General features: G+C 37.6%; 1 protein-coding gene across 6 annotated transcripts in view; it reads right to left on the reverse strand.

The window, feature by feature from the left end:
* The window catches only part of CPNE4 (copine 4), a 485,131-nt gene that overhangs the window by 99,561 nt on the left and 359,519 nt on the right, over positions 1 to 26,051 (reverse strand). For all 6 annotated transcript variants that reach the window (XM_072726854.1, XM_072726853.1, XM_072726857.1 and 3 more), the window contains 3 exons: positions 20,064 to 20,138; positions 12,579 to 12,662; positions 9,241 to 9,330 (listed from right to left, as the gene is read on the reverse strand). In XM_072726854.1, coding sequence (XP_072582955.1) covers positions 9,241 to 9,330; positions 12,579 to 12,662; positions 20,064 to 20,138 — 249 coding nt within the window. The remainder of the gene's footprint in view (positions 1 to 9,240; positions 9,331 to 12,578; positions 12,663 to 20,063; positions 20,139 to 26,051) is intronic.

Genomic DNA, 26,051 nt, shown 5'->3' on the forward strand with positions numbered 1-26,051 from the left:
GGTGAACCATAAGATAGAAGCAACTGGGTTCTCAAATCACTGCATGGAGGAGAGACAACAGATTAGGAAGATTTATCTATGATTGTTACATGAGCTAGAAATAAACTTTGACTGCATGGGTGTTCTTGGTTACTGCAGTATTGTTCAACCTAGGATAAGTATAGGGTTGAAGGAGATCATTTAAGCAAACTATCCAGCATAGTACCAGCTAGCTGGTGAATGTTATTCAGTAAATGTTAGCTGTCTTTCAGCAGTGAAGAGCAAGGACCACAGAGCATGAGAGACCTGCGTATAAATCAGGCTGTGCTACTTAGCTGTGTATTCCTAAACAGTCTTGAATTCCTCATCTGTAAAAAAGGGGAAATATTAATGAAAAATGAAAGAATCATTAAAGTTGAGAAAGAATGTAGTTTTTCTTCCATTCAGAAGCCTCTTTTATTCCTGCATGAGTTCACACTATTTAAGCTGGTTATTGCTTTCCCATGCTGCAGTATTGATTACAGATCTCAGTAGAGGCAGCCTGCAGGGTCAGGGATGCCATTTAAGTGGAGTTAAGAATTCCTGTGCCATGGCTGATCCAATGTAGAGAATCCTGGATGAGTCTGCAATCATCTGGTAATTGTGGGACATTTAGGCTGAGTGAACTATTGACAGACACAAACCCAGAAGCCCTTGAGCCCAGAAGAAGCCCTTGAGCTCAGAAGGCCATTAAAAAAGCACTTGAGGGGAGATCCTTGGGTGGCTCAGTGGTTTAGTGCCTGCCCTTCAGCCCAGGGCCTGATCCTGGAGACCCAGGATTGAGTCCCATGTTGGGCTTCCTGCACAGAGCCTGCTTCTCCCTCTGTCTCTGCCTCTCTCTCTGTCTCTCATGAATAAATAAATAAAATCTTTTTTTAAAAAAAGTATTTGAATTTTAACAGATCTCAAGAGAATATAACAGGTCCATGGGCCATTCAAGCTCTTTTTTTTCCCTTTCAGTTGTAAGGTAGATAGAGAGGGAATTATTATTCTATGTCTTTATTGCAGGTGTTTCCCACAATACCTAGGACCCCTCAATTCCACCTTCCTGACTTCCTGTGTTTTGTACCAAGAATCAGAAAATGTTGGTATAACCCATGGAGTATCTAATGATTGAATCTCTGGATTTGGAGGAATTATGGGGCTGAACTGGGGCCACTGTCAAGGATGGAGATCTGGGGATTAGAACTGAGATTAGTGGGTTTTTTTCCTTTTCAAGCAGTAAGAGTCAGAAGGTTTGTTAGAGAAAAACAGGATGAAGTAGAAAGAAAACAAATTTGGTAACTAAGCCCAAAGGATCAGAAGAAGAGGCACTTAGGAATCAAGGAGTTAGGAGTCACGGGGTATTGGGAGTCAGAGGGGAAAGATCTAGCCAAACTCCAAAAACCTACTCCTGGAGTCATTTGGCACTTGTAAGTCAGTCTGGCTCAGAGAGTCCAAAGCAAAGACAATGAATTTATAGTGAAAATACAATTTCAGTTCAAAATGGCCTGGTCACACTTGAGAAAGGGAGGATACCATTAGCAGTCTGTAACCAAAGGACAAATGCTAAGGATTTCATATAGAAGGAAGAGTAGAATGTATACATACGTATACACATTGCTTTGCAATAAAAATACTGACCTACCCAAAAGAAGTACCAGCAAGTCAGTTAGGTTTGGAGAATCAGTAGGAAGACAGTGTTTCTCAATGTGTGCTTAGCAAATGGCTTGCACCAATATTGTTTAGGAAAGTTGCTAAGATGAAGCGTCCAGGACTACTGCATTTAGGATCCTGATTCAGTAGAGCATCTTTCTGATTGGCCAGAGATCCAACTTTGGGGGTGTCAGACGGGGGTTCATGAACATAAATACTCTAAATCCATCATGCAAGGCTACAGAAAAGAGAAAGCATAAAGGGTGTGTAAGATGAATTGTGGGTGAAAATGTCATTTGTTGGTTGCTCTGGACTGTGGTCTTCCTCTAATGCTGTCATGGGCTCTTGAGTCCTATAATCTTTGCTTGGACTTTGGAGACCTGTTTCTCCTTTTTTTTTTTTTTCTGTTACTTTTTTCTGCCTGGTTGTCTTGCTTGTGCCCAGTGCATCATGACCTCAGTGAAAAACCTGGCCCTCTCTCATGCATAGGCATGGGGACAGATTAATACAGAGATCACTGTAGATCATTTTCCAAGGCAAACCACACTCAGAAAAAGCCAGATGAACTCTGCATGGAGAAAGTGTCCAAGTTATCTCTGTGGCTTGAGAATTAGAAAAGGAGACAGGAGACAGCCTTAAAATAGCTTATATCATGTTTTTCTAGACTTTCTAGACTTCTGTCATGGAATTTTCCCATAGTACCAGGTACAATTAGGGTGTTAACAATGTGTCAATAATGCCTGCTGATAGTGCCTTCTCACCCTTTTCTCTAAGACCCCTTCTGCTAGAATCTATTCTGAATACTAGCCTTGCCTTCTAAAGAATATATGCTGGATATTAATAATGTATTGATCAAATCAAAAGAAATTATTAATACCAGATTTCAGAGAACTTAAGAGGCATAGATTTTCTTATAACCACATATTGGTAAGAAAGCATTGCATTATGGCTTCATTAAGAACTTTTTTCCCCCTTAGTGGTGCTTTACATAACTGGTAGTTTCTCACACTTCATGAGATATGTTACATACATACAAGTCTCGTTTCTGTTAAATGTTAGAATGATGGTAAATAAAACATTCTGGTTGGTTCAGAGGTAGGTGATATGCTTTACCAAGATGATTCATTTTCTAAGAAAAACCACAAAAATAGAGACAGTACAACTCAATAAAAAGGGCATTAAAATTGGCATTTGATTGCATGAGGGTTTTGAGCCTCAGTTTCTTCTTCATCTGTAAAATGAAGATAATGAAAACAGTCTCATTGTATGGTTGGAAGTAAATGAAACTATGATTTTTGATATGTTGTAGAAATCATGGATAAATTCATTAAACAGCTAATACTAAGTGTTAAATATATATCTCATTAAATAGCTAATATTAAATACAAGCCTACATCTATTCAGGAAGAAGAGCAATGACTTTTGTCTTTAGGATTACCAAGCAAACAAGAATCTTCTCCAAATGCCAGCACAGGTCTTTAAGTCTCAGGAGACAGGGCTAAGAAAGCACTAAGCCTCTGACACCTTCATAATCACTTCAAAAATTAATCTCAGTCAGAATGACTGGAAAAGCACTATAGAATTTTCCACTCTGGTGATGAGTAAGACAAAGATGTCCTTTCCTCTATTATTCAACACTGTATTGGGAGTATTAGTCCACGCAAATAAAGAAGAGCAATAACTAGAGCCATTAGGATAAAAGTATGGGTAAAAACAATCTCTATTTTCAGATGATATAATTATGTAGTTGGAAAATGCTAAAAAAACAGAAAATTACTGTAAATAATAATAGAACTTAATAAAATAGCAGTTTAAGAAAACAGACAAAATTCAATAACCTTTATATTGACAAATGATACAAGACATCATGGAAAATTCCATTTATAAGAGTTAAAGGAACAAATAAAAACTGGGCATAAATTGAAATATAAATGTTGGAAACCTATAAGTGAAAAACATTAAGCACTCCTGTGTATATAAAAGAGACTGGAACAAATGGGAAGACATATTCTAGGATAGGAAGATTCAATATTAAAGAGGTTTCCTTTGCAATATCAATAAAAATATCATCAAGTTATTTCCTGGTACTAGTTGTTTGTAAAGCTAAATGGGCAGAAAAACAAGCGAAATGTCCAGGAAAACCCTTAAAAAGACAAGGAATACAACAGAAGTGGAAGGAGCTAGCTCTGCCAAGTATTAAAGTGTAGTACAAAATGATTACCTGTAAAAGAAGATAGTAAAAAGTGGAAGAGACAGCAATGGAAGCTACATTTTTCTGAATATATTTGTTCTGTAGTTTTGACTTTAGAATCATGTAAACATTTTATATAATTATAAAGCAAAATTAAATTTGTAAAAAAGTCCTGGAAGCTGAAAGCAAAATGAAACAAATGAACTGAGAGTCTATGGGGTAGAGGTTCAGCTGTGGAGAAGAAATATTTCAAGAGACTTTAATATACAGCTCAGCATCCACAGAAAGATAGATCTGATGGATAAAAAAAATTCAAAATTCATGAATTTTAAAATGTATACCAGAAAGCAAGGAAACTATAATATACTACTAAGTTTATGTCAAAAGAACTCAAGAGTTAACTTAAAGCACTTTTCATTAGTTAAACATGCAGAAATTTAAGATTTCAGAGGAATAATAATAACTGAAATAGATTGAAACTCTCAGATATATTTTAAAAATCCATAAATTCTTAATAATGCTGGGGTTCTTCACTAGTCATTTATGGAGCATGCTAGAGAAGTAATTTGTTATTCTGAAAATTGGTTTAAAAAGAAGGAAAAGTAAAGTGTTTTTCCTCTCCTATATGAATCACAGCTAGGAAATTAAATAGGTATTAAAGGGAAAGTTTTTCTATACAGAAGACATTAAACAATAGATAAGTAATGATAGAATTAGAAAGTTGCCATTTGGGAAGCCCTAACAAACTAAAGAATGTAGGCAATGTTCTTCAAAGATTGTTCACATCACTTAACACTTTTGTAAGAAAGCCACATCACTTAACACTTTTGCTAGAAAACAGATCCCAAATCTGATCAAGCCCAATACTCACTAATATGAAACAAGAATGTGAGAAATGCTATAGGATAAATCAACATGGTTTCTTCAATAAGTAAATTGTAAGGGGTAAAAAAAGGAGAAAGAACTAACAGATTAAAAGAGACTTCAGAGGTATTTGGTCTAATGCAATGCTTGGACCTTATTTAGATCCCAATTTAAAAAAAAAAAGAAAAAGCATTTTTTTTTTTTAATAAATGAGGCAGACCATCAGTCAAGTATGAATAGTGGCTGAATATCTGATAATATTAAGGAGATTTGGTTAATATTCTTAGATTAATAATCAGATATTATATAATGGTTTTGTTTGTAAAATGATTTAGAAATACATGCTGAAGCATTTTGGGATGAAGTGATATTTGAGACAGGGCCACATCATGACCTTCATTGGCCCTCGGCATTTTTGCCCCCTCCCACCACAGTAGATTTTGGGGATCCTAAAAATGTCATTGCTTTCTGAGGTGAGAAAAAATTAAAAACATTTTATTCAATCTTACAAGTTCAGTCTTTCCCTTCTAATCTTAAAAGAAATTAAAATGTCTTCGTGGAGTCCTGAAAGTCTACTGGGCCCTGGCATTGTGCTTAACGGATGAATTTGCCCTGGTCTGGGATTTGCTTCAAAATAATCTGGTGGGAAGAGTAGGGGGGAAATGACTATTCCGGGGTGTGTGTGAAGTAAAATTGGCCATGAGATAGTAATTGTTTAAGTTGTGTGCTGGGCATGGGGAGTTATATTATCTTTCTACTTTTATATACGTTTGAACATTTCCATAATAAGTTAAAACATCAGTATCTGAAAAAACGCTTCTTTGAATGCTTTTATGTTTTACACAAAGGAGCGGTACAGAATAAATAAAAGCAAAATAAAAAGTCAGTTATTTGAACTTGGTGTTCATGTGCGTCCTGAATAAATGAGATTTAAAGATATCAAGCCTCATTTGAGACAAAGACCTAAGTGTTAAAATTTTGCCAAGATTGAAAATCTCACCTGACAGAGTGTTTTTAAAATTAAAAATTTTTAAATTCACTTTCTAATTTTTGGGGGGATAGAAAGAATGACACCCATAGGGACAGAAATGCTGCCTGCCAATATGGTACCATTTCATTTTGGAGCAAGCTGGCTGGGGGCAGAATTATGAGAGTTTCACAGTGGCCTTTGTGACAAAATAATGAATACATATACAGGGCAATACAGAAGTCTATCCCACCCTTTAGATAAGCTGCATTTGGATAGTGTGAGCAGATGAGCACAATATAGGCCTTGTGACCTAGTAAACTCCACCATACCAAATACTGGTGTGGGTCATTCTCTGCCTCACATCAGTCCCCACCCCAGTAAGGTCAGACATCCCCTGCTGATCTCTCAGTACTTTCCTTTCTCCTCTATCCATTCACTCAGTGAGAAGTTACCAGGTATCTGCTCTGTGCCAAGTCCTATGCTAAACATATTTATATGCAGTGAACGAAACATGGTTCTCACCCTGAAGGAGCAAACTGGAAAGAACAAGTCAGCTACTGAGGAGACAGGGATGTAAACAGAAATTTTCAAAACAAGACATTTAAAATGTCTCATTTAAAATTTTCAAAACAAGTTGAGAGGTATTTTAATGGGATAGGTGGAGAAGGCTAGAAGCCATCCCACAGAAGCAAAAGAAAGTTTTCTGGAGGTGGAGGGAGTTTTAAGAGACTTGAAAGGAAGTGACATGTTTCAAGAAAAGCAGACTGAGGAAGGCATCCCGGACAGAGAGAAAGCTGTGTGCAAAGGTGTGTGCAAAGTCGAGATGGCTGGGACAGTAGAGATAGGTATGAGTGCCAGGCAGAAAAGCAGTGGTAAAGGGGAGATTGGGTGCTGGAAAATGCTGTGGAGACACTAGGCTATGGGAAATTGGTCATGAAGAAGCACACGTTGGGGCGCCTGGATGGGACAGTTGGTTAAGCATCCGGCTCTTAGTTTCAGCTCAGGTCATGGTTTTAGGGTCACGAGACAGAGCCCAATGCTCAGTGTAGAGTCTGCTTGAGATTGTCTCTCCCTCTCACCTGTGCTCTTTTTCTTTCTCTCAAATAAATAACTCTTAAGAAAGAAAAAACAAAGAAGCAAATGTCTACACCAGCATCCTTAAAGAGTAGGCTAAAACCAGCTGCAGCAGCATCACCCAGGAGCTCATTAGAATGCAAAATTCTCAGGCCCACCCTAGATCTCCTGTATCAGAAACTCTACAGATGAGGTTCAGCGGTCTGTGTTTTAGCAAGTTGTCTAGGTGATTCTGATGCTTACTAAGTTGGAAACCATGGGTCCTTAAGCAGGAGTAATTAGACAATTCAGGAAAAATTTAGCAATGTCTGAAGAGACTTTTGGCTATAAGACTGATGCGGGTTGAGTATCCTAGCATCCAGTAGCCAGGAATGCTGCTAAACATCAGAGTGCATACGAAAAGCCCCCACAACAAAAGCCAAATGCCAAAGGTGAAGCTGTTGAGGAGCTCTGATCCTTCTTCCCTTCTTCCTTCTCCTTCTCCTTCTCCAATACCCTATTTCTTTCTCTCTCATTCTTATCTAGCTATGATCCACTATCTCCTTTATTCCTACTTGTTTCTCTACTGCAGAACACTCACAAGGCCATAAGTGCTTCTTTTCTGCATTTTAATTCATGCTATTACAACCCTCCCCTTTTATTTGATTAATAACTCCCTATGACAAAGTTGATCTATGGCTAGTAGGCATATTATTTGATTTCTGCCCCAAATAGGGCCAATTATCTCACTGGGAATGAGATGGGGGCTGCTCAGAACACAGGCGATAATAACCACCCCATGCCTGAGACTGAAACTCTTGGCATTCTGCATATGAGCTGACGTGTGAAGTCCCAAACAGCCAGGAGGCCTGGTTTTGACATGAAAGATAGTCCCGATAGCAAATGAGGCATGAAATATCTTAGGTTTTACAGGAGACAAGATATTAGGGACAACTCTGAGTTGCTCCTCAAGAGCATGGAGGTAAGTGTGTTCACTGAGAAGTCAAGCACAAAGTCCACACAGAACAGTATTAGGCAAAGATATATAAGGTCACATTAAAGAAGGCAGGACTAACCAAACAGACAGGATTCTAATCTGACAGCACTGACAAATCAAAAGAATTCTATGAGAAAGGTTTGTGGGCCAAAACGGTGAGGAAAATGTAAAGTTACAAAGACAAACATTGGCAAAGTCCATCTAACAGTTTCCAGGGGAGTAGGTGCCCTGAGAGATCCACATGAATGTTTAGTCTGCCTAACGGACCTATCTTCACATAGTGGAGGTAGGGGTCCCAGGCTTTCAGAGTCTGAAGCCATTCCCCATCCCAGTTATCCAGCAGGTTCTGCTATCCCTGGCTCTGCTTTCAGACTATTACAGCAACCTTCTGACAGCTGGCCCACGTAGAGAAAATGCCCTGATTAAGCTACTGTGAATGCTGAATCGGCTTGATGGGCATGTTTCTCATGGGACATGAATTAATTGGCCTTTCAGTTTATAGGCTCTGGTCTCTACTGAATTAACTTAATCATCCTGAATTGGTAGAATCAACTCTGGGGGCATGGATAACCTGGAGTTTCTGGACTTCCAAGGCAAAAGCAAGGTCAGACTTTAGATTATAAAAAATGCCTCCTGGAGTCTGCATTCTGTCTCTGGTTGTCCTTTGGTCATTCTCACGATGTGTCTTTTCTTCCAACTTGTATATTCCCATGATATCCAAAAAGCATTTGTGGTACATTGGACAAAAAAAGGCCACCATTACTTCACAACTCCTCTCACCAAGAGGCAGTCTACTTCCTCACCCTTTGAATCTGAGATAGCCATGTGACTTTCTCTAGCCAACAGAATGTGGAGAAAGTGACCTCAGATGGAGGAAGTGACCTCATATGAGTTCTATGACTAGACCATAGAGACTTTGCAACCTCTGTCCTTGTTCTTTTGGAACTGTTAGGTCACTGTGTATATAAGTCCAGGCTAGCCTTCTGGATGATAAGAGATAAATGGCTCAAATACCCAGTCATTCCAGATGATAGCCAGTCAAGCCCCAGATGCAGAGCCACCCTACAAATACACGAGGGAGTCCAAGCATGACCAAGAGAAGAATCTCATAGATGAACTCAACTATGCCAATACATAGGGTCATAAGCTAAAGAAATGGTTACTTTTTTAGGCTACTAAATTTTGGATTGTCAGTTATGCAACAATAGATAAATTGATACAGCAGTGTTTGTATTTTTAATATCTCTCAATTGCACTATGAATTTATTACCAGTTTGTCTCTGAGAAGCCATGGATTTTGCCTCTTAAGATAACACAATCAGGATTTATCTTGGACTATCTCATAAGCTTCAGTGGCTCCTGCAGAAGAAATAGCTCTTGCATCTTCCATCAAGATGCTAAGAGATTTGGGGAAGTGGTACCGAAAATGTTGGATTTGCCAACATTCACATGAGGAGAAAGAAGAGAGTTAAATACATAAACAATCGCATTTCTTAGACATAGATTTCTGACCTTCAGCCGGCGGTCTGGATCTCCACTGCATAGAGAATTGACTGATACTTTGAATGATTTCCAGGCTGGGCTTAAGTTATTCATCACCACCTGAGAAAAGAAAGAAGTGCTGGGTTGGGGAGGAAATGCTTGACATTTTCAAGTTTCAACATAAAAACTGAGAAGCATTGTGGTGCTTATGAAAAGGACAATAGCCTGGAATAGTGTCTTAATAAAAACTTGGGAGTAGCAAATCTTTTAAGGGTGCCCACTATGTGGGTCATTATGGGAAGAACTCCTGTGGTCACTGTCCTGGCTGTTGTCTCATAAATAATGACAGTAATACTGTCCAGAATATGGATGCTGGAGATGACCTGTTATACATCAAAGGGAGCTAGGATTGAGGAGGCAGGGTTGCCTCTGGCCTCTGATAAAGGATCTCTAGTTCTATAGGACTGTCATTCCCATGGTGGTTTAAGTAAAGACTTACACTTAAAGACTAGCTGGTCTACAGAGTGTAGCAGGTCATTTCTACTACTAAAGAACTAAATGGGTTTTGGTAACTCGTGAGCTCGAGTTTGAGCAGAGTGCATGTCAGAGGAGTTTTTAAAAGAAAAATCCCAGGAGAATATTTATCCCATCTATCTAGGAAGGCATAATAGGGCAGATCTTCAGATCTTTAGTGTCACGAACTAAGTCTATAGTACAGTGAAATCCTTTTGAAAGCAGCTTACTAATTAATCTTGCCCAGGGGTCCATACAAATCAAGTCTTAGCCTGCCATCACTATGATTCAAGTAATTCTACTGGGCTTAGAATGGATGAGAATCCACTCTGTGCCTAGGAGTGTACTGTGTACTTTAAGATAGGGGTTCCCAAAGTGTGGTCCTTAGAATAGTAGGAGAACCAGCACCACCTTAAAAGTGCAGATTTTTAGGTTGCACCCAGACCGACTGACAGAAACTCTGGAGATGGGTCTCCTATAGGATTCTGATGCATGAAATTTGAGAACGACTGCTCTAGGGTACTTACAAATGAAGTCAAATAGAAGTCTATTATATTGATTTTTTTCCTATGAAATTTTTAGTTAGAAGAAGTCAGCATTATAAAAAAAATTAATTCTCTATCCAAATAACATAATTATTTTATAAGTGATTCTCTCTTCTCCTGGATTCCTTAATATAACTATGAATTATTGATTGTATCATGGACTCATTATTAAATTTCTTTTAATGCATTAAGGTATAAAAATAATGTTCCTGTGAGGCTTTGTCTTGGGCCCTGATACCCTGGGGATGATCAAAGTGATAGTGAGAAGAAAAGTTAGATAAAAGTGTTTGAGTTAAAGTTCTCGTCCTTATATAAAAACACTAAGAAGTGATGATATTTCATTGCAATGGTTTTGAAAATCTCAATAGCAGATCAAAGTTGCAACTAGAAATTTCCTATGAAATTAGAATCTGGGGATCCCTGGGTGGCGCAGCGGTTTGGCGCCTGCCTTTGGCCCAGGGCGCGATCCTGGAGATCCGGGATCGAGTCCCACGTCGGGCTCCCGGTGCATGGAGCCTGCTTCTCCCTCTGCCTGTGTCTCTGCCTCTCTCTCTCACTGTGTTCCTATCATAAATAAATTAAAAAAAAATTAAAAAAAAAAAAAAAAGAATCTGTGTGTGTGTGTGTGCGTGTGTGTGTACTTCCCCCAAGAGAACAGTATTGCCTAGTACTTATTTCATATATGTTGAATAAGAAAGGCAAATAAATCACTGTTATGTTGCTGACTTACTGGAAAACTTTGCAATCACATTTCTTGTGAGACTCCAGAAACCCCTCAGCAATGAGGTATGGGAGGAGTTCTAGAGATTTTTGGGAATGAGAATTTACCAATACCAATAATGAGAAAAGGACTGCTGTCAGGAGCAAAGGAGAGGGGGATCTTGTGAAGAAATCAAATAATATACCCTCTATCTCCTTTCTGTCTGCACTTTAAAGCCCTCATTCACTATCTGGAGCAAAAGCATGAATGGATATACCACTTCCAGTTCTTACCAAAGTTTACTCACTTCTCCTGAAAGAAGTCTGTACCACCACAGAAATCTGTATGTGTGAAAAAGATTCTATTTGGTGGTGGCAATTAGGTGCCACTCAGGGAAACTACTGCACCTCAAACCAATCCCCAGGGATTAAATTCCAGAGTATCAAATTGTACTATAACATGTGGCAGACATACTATCTATATTTCATTCATTTATTCAGCATGTTTTATGAAATGCCAACTATGTACCAGATATCCATCCATAGACTTTGCCCATTCAAGACTACTTAATTCTTGTCTATCTTAAATACGACACAAAAGTTCTCCTAATGCTACTTGCAGCTCTATTAATTCAGGAAAATGGAAATGGATTTCTAATATGGGGTAGTAGCAAACATGGCACCCTCAATATCATCCTATGAAAGTCATGAGGGCTCCTTCTTCCTTACCCCACCATTGGTGTGTATGTACATGTGTATGTGTGTGTGTGCATGCACGTGTGTGTATACCCAACAGTCTTCTCTCAGCTATTTCATCACAACTACCCCACTTCCTCCTTATCAATGCATTTCTCTCATCTCTACAGACTCTCTCTGGGACTAGTTTGTAAATAAAATGAAATAAAAGTAGAGAATGGGGTTGGTTGTTGAGTGTGTGTATGGTACCGGGTGGTGGTAGGGGTAATAAGGGATAAGGTTTGGGGCCCCAGGGAAAAAGAGGAGAGAGCTTGAGAAGGAAATGCAGCTAGACCAAGTGGCAGCTGAGATAGGACAGCTGTTCATACAATAGGCCTGACATCAGTCCACTGTATGAACTTTTACTGGGGAGGCAGATTGGCTTCCTAAATTATAGTGAAGTTCAGGCCAAACAAACTCAGTTCAAACTTCTGCTCTATCTCTTGCTAACTATTGAGAACTTGGAAAGTCACTTGACTTCCCAAAGGTTCAGTTCATCATCTATAAAATGGGGGTAATAATAATCATGTCAAGGGATTGTTATGAGAACTAAACAAAATAATGCATATAAATCACTTAGTACAATGCTTGGCATCTAATCACTCTCATCGAATGTTATCTAATATTCATATTTTTATTATTAATAAGTTGCTGCTGTTTGTATTAAAGGTCAACAATGAAAAATTTAGGTGAAAGGGTCTTCTAACATCTAAGTTGATAATTAAAAAAGGTACAAAAGGCAGAGGTTAAAGACAGTAAAGACTCCAGGTCTTAATGTGTAGCTATAGACATCAAGAAATGTAAGAGGTTTCTCAAAAAAGGCCAATTTATCATCTTAGGGGATAGGATGGTACAGCTGAAGATGACTCTTCTCACCTCAGTTCGGTGTACAAGCTGCTGGGTTGCATCATCATTCATACGAAAAATTTCCAGAAATGGGTCAGATTTACTGAAGAAATCCTAAAATAGACAAACAAAAATTAGTTTTTCCCCACCTACACATATTTGATCATGCGTTGAATCACATACCCCTGGATTTGACCCTTCCCTGCTTTGTTCTTTATCTCTGTAATCTACCTTTAGCTAGAATGAGCTACATCTGAACCCCAAGTCCCTAGAGAATTACATTCTTGGTTGAGTTAAATCCAAAGTATTCCACAAAGATCAATTTCAATGCTGGTTGTTTGAAAAGCAATGTATCTGTTGTCTTAAACATATTAATTGAGTTATTGTTAAAGCCTATGTCTGATGACTACAATATCTGGATCACCTATGGGTCTGTTTTTATTATCTGTTTCTTGTTTCTGCCTCTTGGTATACCAGACACTGTGTAAGAAAGATTATAAAGGCTTCAGATGAGTCTTTAGCTTCTGGCAAGCAGTTAGAATTGGGCAGTAACCTGTATCCAATTAGGATTGAGCTACTTAGAGATTGGTTTCTTCAAAAATCTTTATAGACACAATAAATTTTTTATTCATTTATTCTTTGAATATTGTCTTTAAAGGGCTATAACTGAAAGGCTTTGTGTTTATAAGGGCTGTTGTTCCTTGACATGCCCTCGGTGCTAATTTTTGTGAGACTTTCAAAGGATCTGTTCAGCGCCATAATCTCTTGGCTCTAGCTTTTTGTTCAGTTTCTCTTTATGCTGCTATTTGCTAATTGGTGATTGTCTTGGGAGGATAAGACACTCAGACTGTTTTTTTCCCAAAACATCTATGAATCTTGAGCCCTAGCTGTCTCAGTAACACGGAACTTCAGTTTGCTTCTCTAGGCCCACGAGACGACAAAGACTTTGGCTCAGTTTCCTTATTTCTTAGAAACTATTTTCTGCTAGGCTTCTTAGCCTATCTAACCATGGTGTTTTATGAATCAGCCTTGAGAAAGTGCCTTGAGTGGAAAATCTGGATAGAATGTCTGAATTACTTCAGCGGATTTCTCTCCTCTCCATTTTTGGCTCCTCAAAATTTGACTGCCTGAGGATGCCCAAACATATGTCTCTTGTATCTTATCCAGTGTTTCTAGCCATTCTCAGTGGGAGAATAATGTAAAACAAGCAGGTACTTCATTACTGGAAGTAGACATATCCATATCCTTCTTTTAAACTTATTTTCCCCCCAATGGATTCTAAACTTTCAGAATGGAGGAATTTGTCTGATTTTCTTTTATATCTCTACCATTTTGTCTAGGCTTTAGTGGTACTCAGTGTTTACTGAATGTATGAGTGAATACATATGTAAATGAATGAATGATACGAACACCTGGTGTAGAGTAGGAGGCTCTCTGGGCAGCAGCCTTAGTTACCACACTTTTATTATATATTTCATCAGGTGATTCCCTCCACCCTGAAATTCTAGCCTACAGCAAAGCAGAATGAAGCCCATAGTCATTCTAGTCTTCAGCTCAACAAAATAGTCTCAGGAAATATATTGATCATAGAATCTCCAAACTTGATGTTAATGTATAAGGAAGGATAAAACTTGGTTTCAATCCTCCAAAGTACCATCTATTTTGGTGGTAAGACAAGTACACAAATAAATATAACCCAAGGCTAAGTATGAATGAATGAATGTACAACAGAAGAGAGAAGGAGTTGATGCATTTGCACTGGAAAATATGGTTGTAAAGAGGATATTTCTAGGGAGAGAACAGGTTGCACGAAGGTATGAAAAAGCAAACAGAGGGGCACACTGAGCAGGTTAATTCCATTACAGCCTAAGATGTCTACACATCTGGGTTTGTTTGAGACAACCCTGGCAAAGTCAGCTCCATGATATGAAGGGCCTTGAGTACTTATCCAAAGACTTTGCACCTGCCCTGGGAAGCAGTTGGCAACCAATGACAGATTTTGAGCAGGAAAATAATATGACTGGCTCTATACAGTAAAGAATATTAGCTTGGGGTACCTGACTGACTCAGTCAGTAGAGCTTGTGACTCTTGATCTTGGAGTTGTAAGTTTGAGCCCCACCTTGGGTGTTAAGATTACTTAAAATCAAAATATTTTAAAAAAAGAATATCAGCCTAGAAACTTCTTAGGGCATCTTAGAAAAAAGATGGGAGGTAGACATATCTATCTTCCCCTTTGTAGTCCTCTCACCCTAGCCCAGAACTAAGCACCATGCACCATAATACCCAGAGTCCTTCTGCTCTATTTTTAAAGGTGCCAAATTACCACAGCCTTTGTCTTGTCAAGAACCCACAGTGGCTGCTTTTGTCAATAAGTCTGTCCGCAAACCTTGTTTGTCTACCAAAATGGCCCGTTTCCCATCCAGACACACTGCTAGCTGATTCCTACCTCCACATGTTTACTCAAAACATTCATACACCTCTCCCCCTTATTTCTGCTTCAGCACTCATCTTAAAAAATTGGAACCTCCCTCTTACCGTCCTTTGATAATAGATATAAGCCACATTAGCTTGTTCCTAGATGCCCTTAGATTCCTCTCTAAGAGGTTTAGGCTTTGTTTCCTTAAATAGATTGTTGCTCCCTCAGGGAATGTGTTGGTGAATTGCACTTAAAATTGCTGACCACACTTTTTCTTTTTCCTTCCATTGATAATTTTAAACTTTTGTTATTTTTATTTAAAAATAGAAAATATAGAAAAGGAGAAGGAAAAAATGGCCCATACTCTTACCCATAATTCCACAACTATGAATAACATTCTGGTAAATATTTTCCTAGAATCTAGACAAAATTTTCTTTTATTTCTTTAAAAATATATTTGAGGGCACCTGGGTGGTTGGGCGTCTGCCTTCGGCTCAGAGTGTGGTCCTGGGGCCCGGGAATGAGTCCTGCATAGGGCTCCCAGCAAGGAGCTTACTTCTCCCTCTGCCTGTGTCTTTGCCTCTCTCTCTCTGTGTCTCTCATGAATGAATGGATGAATGAAAAAAGAAAAAGTATATATTTGTAATCATACTTTACATACACTTTAATACCATTTTTTTCCCTCTGGGGAGTATATTGCAATGCTTTTTCTATTTCACTTTACATCCTTTTAAGATACTATTTATTTAGGGTTAGCACAGAGATGTTGTCAGGTGGAAGTACTATAAAGCAAGGAAGGAAAGATCAGATATGACCTTTGCCCTCAAGTAACTCAAAATCCAATATGGGCACACTGCCTTTAGAACTGCTTTCAGGGGGCAGCCCAGGTAGCTCAGCGGTTTAGTGCCGCCTTCAGCCCAGGGTGTGACCCTGGAGACCCAGTATCGAGTCCCACATCAGCTTCCCTGCATGGAGCCTGCTTCTTCCTCGGCCTGTATCTCTGTTTCTCTCTGTGTGTCTCTCACGAATAAATAAATAAAATCTTAAAAAAAAAAAAAAAAAAAAGAAAACAAAGAACTGCTTTCAGGGACACCTGAGTGGCTCAGTGGTTGAACATCTGCCGTCAGCTCAGGGCATGACCCTGAAGTCTCAGGATCAAGTCCCACATCAGGCTTCCTGAATGGCGCCTGCTTCTCCTCCCTCTACCTATGTGTCTGCCTCTCTCTCTCTCTCTCTCTCTCTGCCTCTTGTGAATAAATAATTTTTTTTTTAAAAGAACTGTTTTTAAATCCTGATTCCACGTTTACAATCTGCATGATATGGAACAAGATATTTAATTTCCTCAAGTCTCAGTTTCCTGGTCAGTAATTGAAGAGAATGACACCTTTTGCCTCCTCATACTATGGAAGAATTAAAGGAGCTGATCCATGCAATATGTTGAGTCCAACACCTGGCAGTGATAAGCACTCAAAAAGTGTGGAGGCCATGACTATTATCAATAAAAGAGACAATGTGCAAGGGCAGTTTGTAAAGTACTACACAACTATCAGGGATGATTACTACTAAGAAGGCATCTGATTCCCGTAAATAAAACAATTCGTGAGCAGCTCAAAAATATCTTAAATGTACACTCAGAAATTTGTAGTTTAAAAATGACAACTCTGGTCTAATTGTACGGTTACGTGACACAATCTGGAATTTTTGTCTTTTTTTGTTTGACCATCCGCATTAAGATGGCCCTTGGGACAGCTTGATGCAAGTAAGGCTAATGATACAGGTACTTTATTGAAGTTTTGCTATGGTGAAATTTTTAATAACTTGGAGGCCATATCACTCTGCACTTTTAGCTCAGTATGAAAGAAATTTAGTCATGTAAGAGGGCAATAAGCACTCAGCTGAGGTTTGGAATAGAAAAGGAAGCAGTGCATTTCTATGATGGTGATCTTGAAAACGGAATCTTAGAATAAGAAAAGATAATCTGAAAGATTTGGAGTCATTCCAAACTCTATACCTTCCTACCCTTATGACTTTGGGCAAGCTGTTTAACCTTACTATGTTTCACATGTAAAGTGGAAAAAATAATTTCTACCTTTGGGAATATGGTTTTGAGTTTTGGGGATAATATAGGTTAAACACCTGACACCTCCTATACTGTAGATGCTCATTAATCATAACTTGCTATCATCAACTCAGGTTAGCTTAGTTTTTAGGCAGGCATACTTGAATATAGTGAAATCAGCCTAGCAGGGAGAGATTTAATGGTGCTTTGGAACAGGAGTTCCCAAACTCTGATGTGTGGCCTAAATCCTGCCCACTGTTTTTCTTATTGGAACATGGCCATACTCATTCATTTATGTATTGCCTATGGTTGTTTTCATGCTTCAAGGCAGAGCTGAGTAGTTGAGACAGAGACTATATGGCTTACAAAGTCTAAAATACTTACCATCTGATCCTTTACAGAAAAAGTTTGCTGACTTCTACTTTAGAGACATATTTGTTTGTCTATACAATACCCCATCAGTCTAGCATTGTGGGAGCACTGAAAATGTACTTTATAATGATACTAATACACATGTGGTCTCCACATACCAACACGAATACTTTCTCAGGAAAGAGGAGAAAGAACATTCTTTGTCAGCTTGAATGTTCTAAAGTGATTACATTCATATCTCTACTTACTTATTAGATTAATTGCCAACTCACTGCTAATGTAATAAATGTGCTTTAGAAATTAGAGCCCACCTCTCCATTAAGGGAGCTGCATTAACATTAGGTAAATAAGTTATTTGTTGCAAACTTAATCTATTTTATTTGTGGCTGCCATTGAAGACAGATTTCAAGGACTCTGGATTTCCAACATAGGTAGATGGCTGCTGGTCTACTGACAATATTGGAAAGGCAAGTTTAAAATGACTATTTCTATCAAAAGAAAAGAGGCATTTCTCTCTCATTGTGGTTTGCAAAGTACTTAGTGCTCCCTGGTATATCCTACAATAGCAGTTCTCAAACTCTTTGGTCTTAAAACTCCTTTACACTCTTAAAAATTATTTAGGACCCCAAGAAGCTTTTGTTTACATAGATTTTATCTATCAATACTTACTATTATAAACTAAAACTGAAAGTTAAAAAATATTCATTTGTTATGTCATTTTGAAAATATAAAGACAAACTCAATACACCATAACAAAAATAGCATTTTTTTAAAGATTTTACTTATTTATTTATGAAAGACACAGAGAGAGACAGAGACACAGGCAGAGGGAGAAGCAGGCTCCATGCAGGGAGCCTGACGTGGGGCTCGATCCCAGGTCTCCAGGATCATGCCCCAGGCTGAAGGCTGTGCTAAACCGCTGAGTCACCCAGGCTGCCCCCAAAATAGTGTTTTAATGGAAAATAATTATATTTTCTAAATTTAAAAATAGTTGGAAAACGGCATTCCTTTACATTTGTACAAATCAGTTTAACAGGGGCACCTGGGTGGCTCAGTGATTGTCTGCCTTTGGCTCAGGTCATGATCCCGGTTTCCTTGGGATCAAGTCTTGTATCAGGCTACCTGCAGGGAGCCTGCTTCTCCCTCTGCCTATGTCTCTGCCTCTCTCTGAGTCTCTCATGAATAAATAAATAAAATCTTTAAACAAAACACATCAGTTTAATAACTTAATGGCTTAATAGAAGGCACTAGGATTCTTGTATCTGTTTCTGCATTCAATCTATTGTGATAGGCATCAAGCTACTTTCAGAAAACCACTGAACTTATTAATGGGCTGAGTACTGTTCATACATGAAAGTGAGTGAGATATGCCAGGATATATATGGCTACCTGAGACTTTTGGGAATTGCTTGAAACATTGCTTTACTTTTTTAAGCCTAATACCTGTCAGCAATTTTTGAAAAAGTGATACCACCCCCAAAAATCCCCTGTTCTCTGGTTGTGCTCTAGGAAAATAGAATCCTTTGTGAATACATTTATTAATGTGCTGTGTTTTTTGACTTAAAGCACAAATATATGGTGAAGGTGGACAGGACAGTCCTCTCTCCCCTATATGGGGTGGAGACTGAGGAACTTTTCTGTAAATATAAGATTAACATGGCCTGTCATTGGGTAGAAGTTGTCAGATATAATAGAAAGAATAGAAAAATATATGAAACTGACATGGAAATGAATCCTCAGTTTTAGCCACTTACTAGCAGGATATGGTAGCCAAGAAAACTGCTTTAGAGAGACGCCTCCCACTACAGGGAGTGTAAATGACTGAGGGCCTCAGCTGCTGTGCCCTGAAATACATCCCTCTACTTGCACAGAGCCCTGGCTTCCCAACAGCCGCTCCCAGCTAGTGCCTGCATGTGCAGGGGATATTAAGGCAGGCATGGGGGACATGATACTTTCCTGCAGGCCAATATTGGCCCTAGGACTCCCTGATGGCCTTGCTTAGCCTTCTTTAGACCGAATGGCATTCCAGGACACTGCTACCCACCCTTTTCTCGCTCTCTCCTTTACTCATGGTAAGACTTGCATTATGGTCTGCAGATTTCCCTATGTTCCTAATAAAATCTAATGAATAATTCTGTTTCGGTATCTGTTTCTTGGATTATCTAGACTAACACATGGAGTGACCTTAGACAAGTTACTTCTTCTTTGGAACTGTTTCGTCATCTGCAAAACAAAGTTACTAATGCCTGCTACATGGGAGTTATAAGAATGATTAAATGTGATGAGGCATGCAAAGCTCTTAACCCTGTGCTTGGAAAATATAGGTGCTTAATAAATGTCACTTCTCTCCCCTTTCATGTCATCTGTTTTCTTATGAAATGTCCCTAGCAATGGGGTTAAACCATATTTACCTGTGCTTATTGACCTGTGGCGTTTGGGAACAAATTGGTGTGACATAATTGTCTTCTTTTAATTATAGTCCCTTCCCCTTCTCATCAATTGCTTCTCAATTTGGGGAAGCCTTACTTTGCAGACCTCTCTGAAATCTTTGATCTGTTTAATAATGTTGGTTGAAAGGGAAAAAAACAGCTGCAGGGGGAAATCTGATTAAACTTTGTGTGCTAGCTTTATTACTTCCTTCAGTAAGGTTAATGCCAAACACTTTACCTTGTCATCCAATTTCCGGGCATTGAATGCAAGTTCAACATAGTCATCATTGCCAGATAATTCTTCAGCAATCACCTAAAGGAAAAAAGGTTCACATATTTTTATGCATTTTCCAGAAGCTGTTGAAGCCATTGTTCTGATCCAAGGACCAAGATTAAGAGAGGTATTTAAACATTTAAAATTAAGAAGGAAAAAATTAAAAAATAAAAAATTAAGAAGGAGAGGGTACCTGGGTGGCTCAGTGGTTGAGCGTCTGCCTTTGGCTCAGGTTAGTGGCCCTGGGGTCCTGGGATTAAGTCCCACATCAGGCTCCCTTCAGGGAACCTGCTTCTCCCTCTGCCTATGTCTTGTTTCTGCCTCTCTCTCTGTGTCTCTCATGAATAAATAAATAAAATCTTTAAAAAAATAAAATTAAGAAGGAGATTAAATTTGCCTGGGAAGTATGAGAAGCAAAATCTTCAAAATGTCTTAGAGTAAAAGTGGCAAGGTTAGGTATTGTTCTTCTGGGAAAGAACAAAGGCCAAAAGCAAATCTCGTATCTGGGTTCACCATGCCAAAGCTTCTCTGGGTTTGGGCGCTTTGGGAGTGAGCCTTTGGATCCATGGCTTTTTAGAACACCAATGGGGTCTTCAAAGACTCTTTGAACTATCTGTGTAGATTGAACATGGAAGTTAAAAAAAAAAAACTTGATATGAATGCCTCATTTAAAATATTCAAGCAACAAATTCAGGTAAGTGCTTGTGAGAGTGGTCATAACTTACACCACAGGGAATCTTTTTGAATTTTCCCCTTAAAAATGGCTTTAATACATTTTCTTAAAATGAATCGGTCACTTTCAAGGTAAAAAGGAATGTTCAAAAGAACTCAGGAGGTTTGCTACCTGGCAATTTACCCACGCCCAGCAATTCAGATTTTCCTGGTACATTTTTCTACCTTTTTTTTTCCTTTTGTCTACACAATAATTAGACCACTTTCTCTACCTTTCTCAAGGGCTTTATAACAAGATGCCAAAGTTTCAAATACTGGAGTTTTACTTGAAATTTTCAGGGTTTTTTGTTTGTTTGTTTGTTTGTTTGTTTTAGAAATACTTCCAGTATTACCCAAGTGAACATTATATGATAATAGAAATGTTCTGTAATCTGCACTGCCCAATACAGTAGCTCCTATTCACATGTAATTATTTTTTATTAATTTTTAAAATTCCAGTTAATATACAGTGTTATATTAGATTTAGGTATACAGTACAATAATACAATTCCAAATATTACACAGTGCTCACCATAGTAACTGTATTCTTTCATCTCCATCCCTTATTTTACCTCCTTCCCTTCTCCCCACCACCTGCCCTCTAGTAATCATCAGTTTGTTGTCTATATTAAGAGTCTGTGCTTAGTTTAGCTCTCTCTCCTTTTTAAAAATCTTCTCCTTTGTTTTTTGTTTCTTAAATTCTACATATGAGTGAGATCATATGGTATTTGTCTTTCTTTGATTGGCTTATTTCACTTAGCATTATACTTTGTGGCTCCATTCATGTCATTGCCAATGGCAAGATTTCATTCTTTTTTATGGCTGAATAACATTCCATGCATATATACATATCACCTCTTCATTCATTTATCCATGGACACCTAGGCTGCTTCCAGCAAATAATGCTGCAATAAACACAGGGGTGCATGTAACCCTTCAAATTACTATTTTTGTATTCTTTGGGTAAATATCTCTAATTTTTTGAGGAACCTCCATCCTGTTTTCCACAGTAGCTGCACTTCCAACCACTTGCTGATTAGATTTTTTGTGTCAAGTGTCCCTCTGCCCATGGAACCTGTCTTATTGCAGGACAGGAAATACCAGGCAATAAATACCTCCTCACTTCCCTCCAAGGGCAACTCTCAACCAAAGACAGTTTGCATTCCCACCAACAGTGCATGAAGGTTCCTTTTACTCCACATCCTCACCAACACTTCTTTCATGTGTTTTTTATTTTCGCCAGTCTTACACATGTAAGATCATATATCATTGTAGTTTTGACTTGCATTTCCCTGATGATGAGTGACATGGAGTATCTTTTCATGTGTCTGTTGGCCTTCTGTATATTGTCTTTGGAGAAATGTCTCCTATGTCTTCTGCCCATTTTTAATTGGTTTATTTGTTTCTGTGGTGTTAAATTGTAGAAGTTCTTTATGTATTTTGGATACCAATTCTTTATCAGAAATGTCACTCGCAAATATCTTCTCCCATTCAGTAGGTTGTTTTTTGGTTTTGTTGATCATTTCCTTTGCTGTGCAGAAACTTTTTATTTTGAGAAAGTCCTAAAAGTTTATTTTTGCTTTTGCTTCCCTTGCCTCAGGAGACATACTTAGAAAACAGTTGCTATATCCAATGTCAGAGAAATTACTGCCTATGCTTTCTTCTAGGATTTTTAGTTTGAGGTCTCACATTTAGGCCCTTAATCCATTTTGAGCTTTTCTTTCTGTATGGTGTAAGCCAGTGGTCCAGTTTCATTCTTTTGCATTCAGCCATCCAGTTTTCCCAACACCATTTGTTGAAGAGACTATCTTTTTCCCATTTCATATTCCTTCTACCTTTGTCAAAGATGAATTGACCATATAAATGTGAGTTTATTTCTAGGCTTTCTATTCTATTCCATTGATCTATGTGCCTGTTTTTGTGTAAGTACAATACTGTTTTGATTACTACAACTTTGTAGTATAAATTAAAATCTGGAATTGTGATACCTCCAGCTTTGTTTCTCTTTTTTGAGATTGTTTTGGCTATTTGGGGTCTTCTTTAGTTCCATACAAATTTTAGGATTGTCTATTGTAGTTCTGTGAAAAATGTTGCTGGTATTTTGATAAGGCTTGCACTGAATGTGCATGATTGCTTTGGGTAATATGGACATTTTAACAATATTTGTTCTTCTAACCCATGAGCATGGAGTATCTTTCCACTTGTTTGTGTTATCTTCAATATCTTTCATGATTTTCAGAGTATAGGTCTTTCACTACCTTGGTTAAGTTTATTCTTAGGTGTGTTATCTTTGGTTCAATAGTAAATGAGATTGCTTTTTTAATTTCCCTTTCTGTTGCTTCATTACCAGTAGGCTCATGGATTTCTGTATATTGATTTTGTATCCTGCAACTTTACTAAATTCATTCATCAGTTCTAGTAGTTTTTTGATAGAGTTTTTAGGGTTTTCTTTATATAGTATCACATCATCTGCAAATAGGGAAAGTTTTACATCTTCCTTACAAATTTGGATGCCTTTTATTCATTCCTCTTGTCTAACTGATGTGGCCAGGAAGTACAGTATTATATCAAACAATAGTGGTGAGAGTGGACATCCTATCTTGTTCCTGATCTTAGAGAAAATGCTCTCAAGTTTTCACCACTGAGTATAACATTCATTAGCTGTGGGGTTTTTTTATATATTATGCTGAAGTATGTTTCCTCTAATCCTAATTTTTGAGAGATTTTATCAGGAATGGATGTTATATTTTGTAAATGCTTTTTATGCATCTATTAATATGATCATATGATTTTTATCCCTTCTTTTATTGATGTGATGTATTCCATTGATTTGCAAATATTGAACCACACTTGCATCTCAGTAGTAAATCTCATCTGATTATGGGGAATGATTTTTTAAATGTATTGTTGGATTCTGCTTACTAGTATTTTGTTGAGGATTTTTGGCACCTATGTTCATCAGAGATACTGACCTGTAGTTCTCTTTTTTTGTAATGACTTTATCTGATTTTGGTATCAATAGAATAATGGCTTCATAGAACAACCTAGGGAATTTTCCTTCCTCTTCTATTTTGTGGAATATTTTGAGAAGAATAGGTATTAACTCTTCTTTAAATGTTTTGTGGAATTCACCTGTAAAGTCATCGGGCCCTGGACTTCTGTTTACTGGGAGTTTTTTCATTACTGATTCAATTTCATTGCTGGTAATTGGTCTGTTTAAATTTTCTTTTCTTCCTGATCAATTTGGGAAGGCTATAGGTCTCTAGAAATGTATTCATTTTTTCTAGGCTGTCCAGTTTGCTAGCATAGAATTTTTCATAATATTCTGTTATAATTTTTTGTATTTCTGTGGTGTCAGTTGTTATTTCTCTCCTTTCTAATTTTATTTGAATCCTTTTTTGGGGGGTCTGGCTAAAGTTTAATCAATTTTATTGGTAAGTCTAAAGTCTGGCTAGAGGTTTATCAATTTTATTGATCTTTTCAAAGAACCAGCTCCTGGTTTCATTGACCTGTTCTATTTTTTGTTGTTGTTGTTTCTATCTTGTTTATTTCTGCTCTAATCTTTATTATTTCCTTCCTTCTGCTGATTTTGGGTTTTGTTCATTATACTTTTTCTAGTTCCTTTAGATATAAGGTTAGGTTGTTTATTTGGGACTTTCCTTGCTTTTTGAGGTGGGCCTGTATTGCTATAAACTTCCCTTTAAGAACAGCCTTTGCTGTATCCCAAATATTTTGGACCATTATATTTTCATTTTCATTTGTCTACATGTATTTTCTGATTTTCTCTTTGGTTTCTTGGTTTACCCATTCATTGTTTAGTAGCATGTTATTAAACCTCTGTGTATTTGTGTGCTTTCTATGTTTCTTCTTGTGGTTGATTTCTAGTTTCAGAAAAGATGCATGACCTGATGTCAGTCTTTTTGAATTTGTTGAGACTCGTTTTGTGGCCTAATATGTTACCTATTTTGGAGCACATTTCATGTGCACCTGAAAAGAATGTGCATTCTACTGTTTTAGGATGGAATGTTGGAATGTCCTGAATATGTGTGTTAGATCCATCTGGTCTGGTGTGTCATTCAAAGCCACTGTTTCCTTGTTGATGTTCTGCTTGGATTATCTATCCATTGATGTAAGTAGGATGTTAAAGTCCCCTACTTCTATTGTATTACTATCGATTAGTTCCTTTATGTTTGTTATTAACTGCTTGTATTTGGGTGATCCCATGTTGGGTGCATAAATATTTACAATTTTTGTATCTTCCTTTTAGATTGTACTGTTTATGATGATAATGTATCCTTCTCTGTCCTTAGTTATAGTCTTCGTTCTTTTTTTTTATATAGTCTTTGTTCTAATGTTTGCTTTATCTGACATAAGTATTGCTACTTTAGCTTTCATTTTACTTCCATTTGGATGATAAATGTTTCTCCAGCCCTTCACTTTAAGTCTGTGTGTGTCTTTAGATCTGAAATAAGTCTCTTACAGGCAGCATATAGATAAATCTTTTTTAAAAAAATCTACTCCATCACCCTATGTATTTTGATTGGAGCATTTAGTCTATTTACATTCAAAGTAATTATTGATCTGTGTATATTTATTGCCATTTTGTTACTTGCTTTATGGTTGCTATTGTAATCACGCCTTGTGCTTTTCTTCTCTTGTGTTTTTTTTTTTTTCCTTTCATGATTAGTTGGATTTCTTTCGTAAAGTACTTGGATTATTTATTCTTTTTCTTTTGCATATCAATTACTGTTTTTTGATTTGTGGTCACCATTTAGTTTATATATAACAGCCTATATTTAGCTGATGTTAAATATATCAGCTTAATTTTGAACTCATTCTTTCCTCCTCTCCCATTCACGTATCAGATATTTGGTATCATTATTTTACATCCTTTTATTTTGTGCTTCTCTTGACCAATATTTACAGATATACTTAATTTTTTTTTTGCTTTTGTGCTTCCTGTTTTTCTTACTCTTACTTGTAGTTTTTGTTTCCTACTCACAGACTCTCTCTTAATATTTCTTATAAGGCTGGTTTTGTGTTCATGAATTCAATTAATTTTTGTTTGTCTGGGAAATTCTTTATTTCTCCTATTCTGAATGATAGCCTTGTTGGATATTCTTGACTGCAAATTTTTCCCTTTAAAAACTTTGAATATACTGTGCCACTTTCTACTAGCCTGCCAAAGTTTCTGCTGAAAAATCAGCTATCAAAGCTGATGGCGTTATGGAGTTTCCATTG

Source organism: Vulpes vulpes, chromosome 11, assembly GCF_048418805.1.
Source record: "Vulpes vulpes isolate BD-2025 chromosome 11, VulVul3, whole genome shotgun sequence".
Lineage (NCBI taxonomy): Eukaryota > Metazoa > Chordata > Mammalia > Carnivora > Canidae > Vulpes > Vulpes vulpes.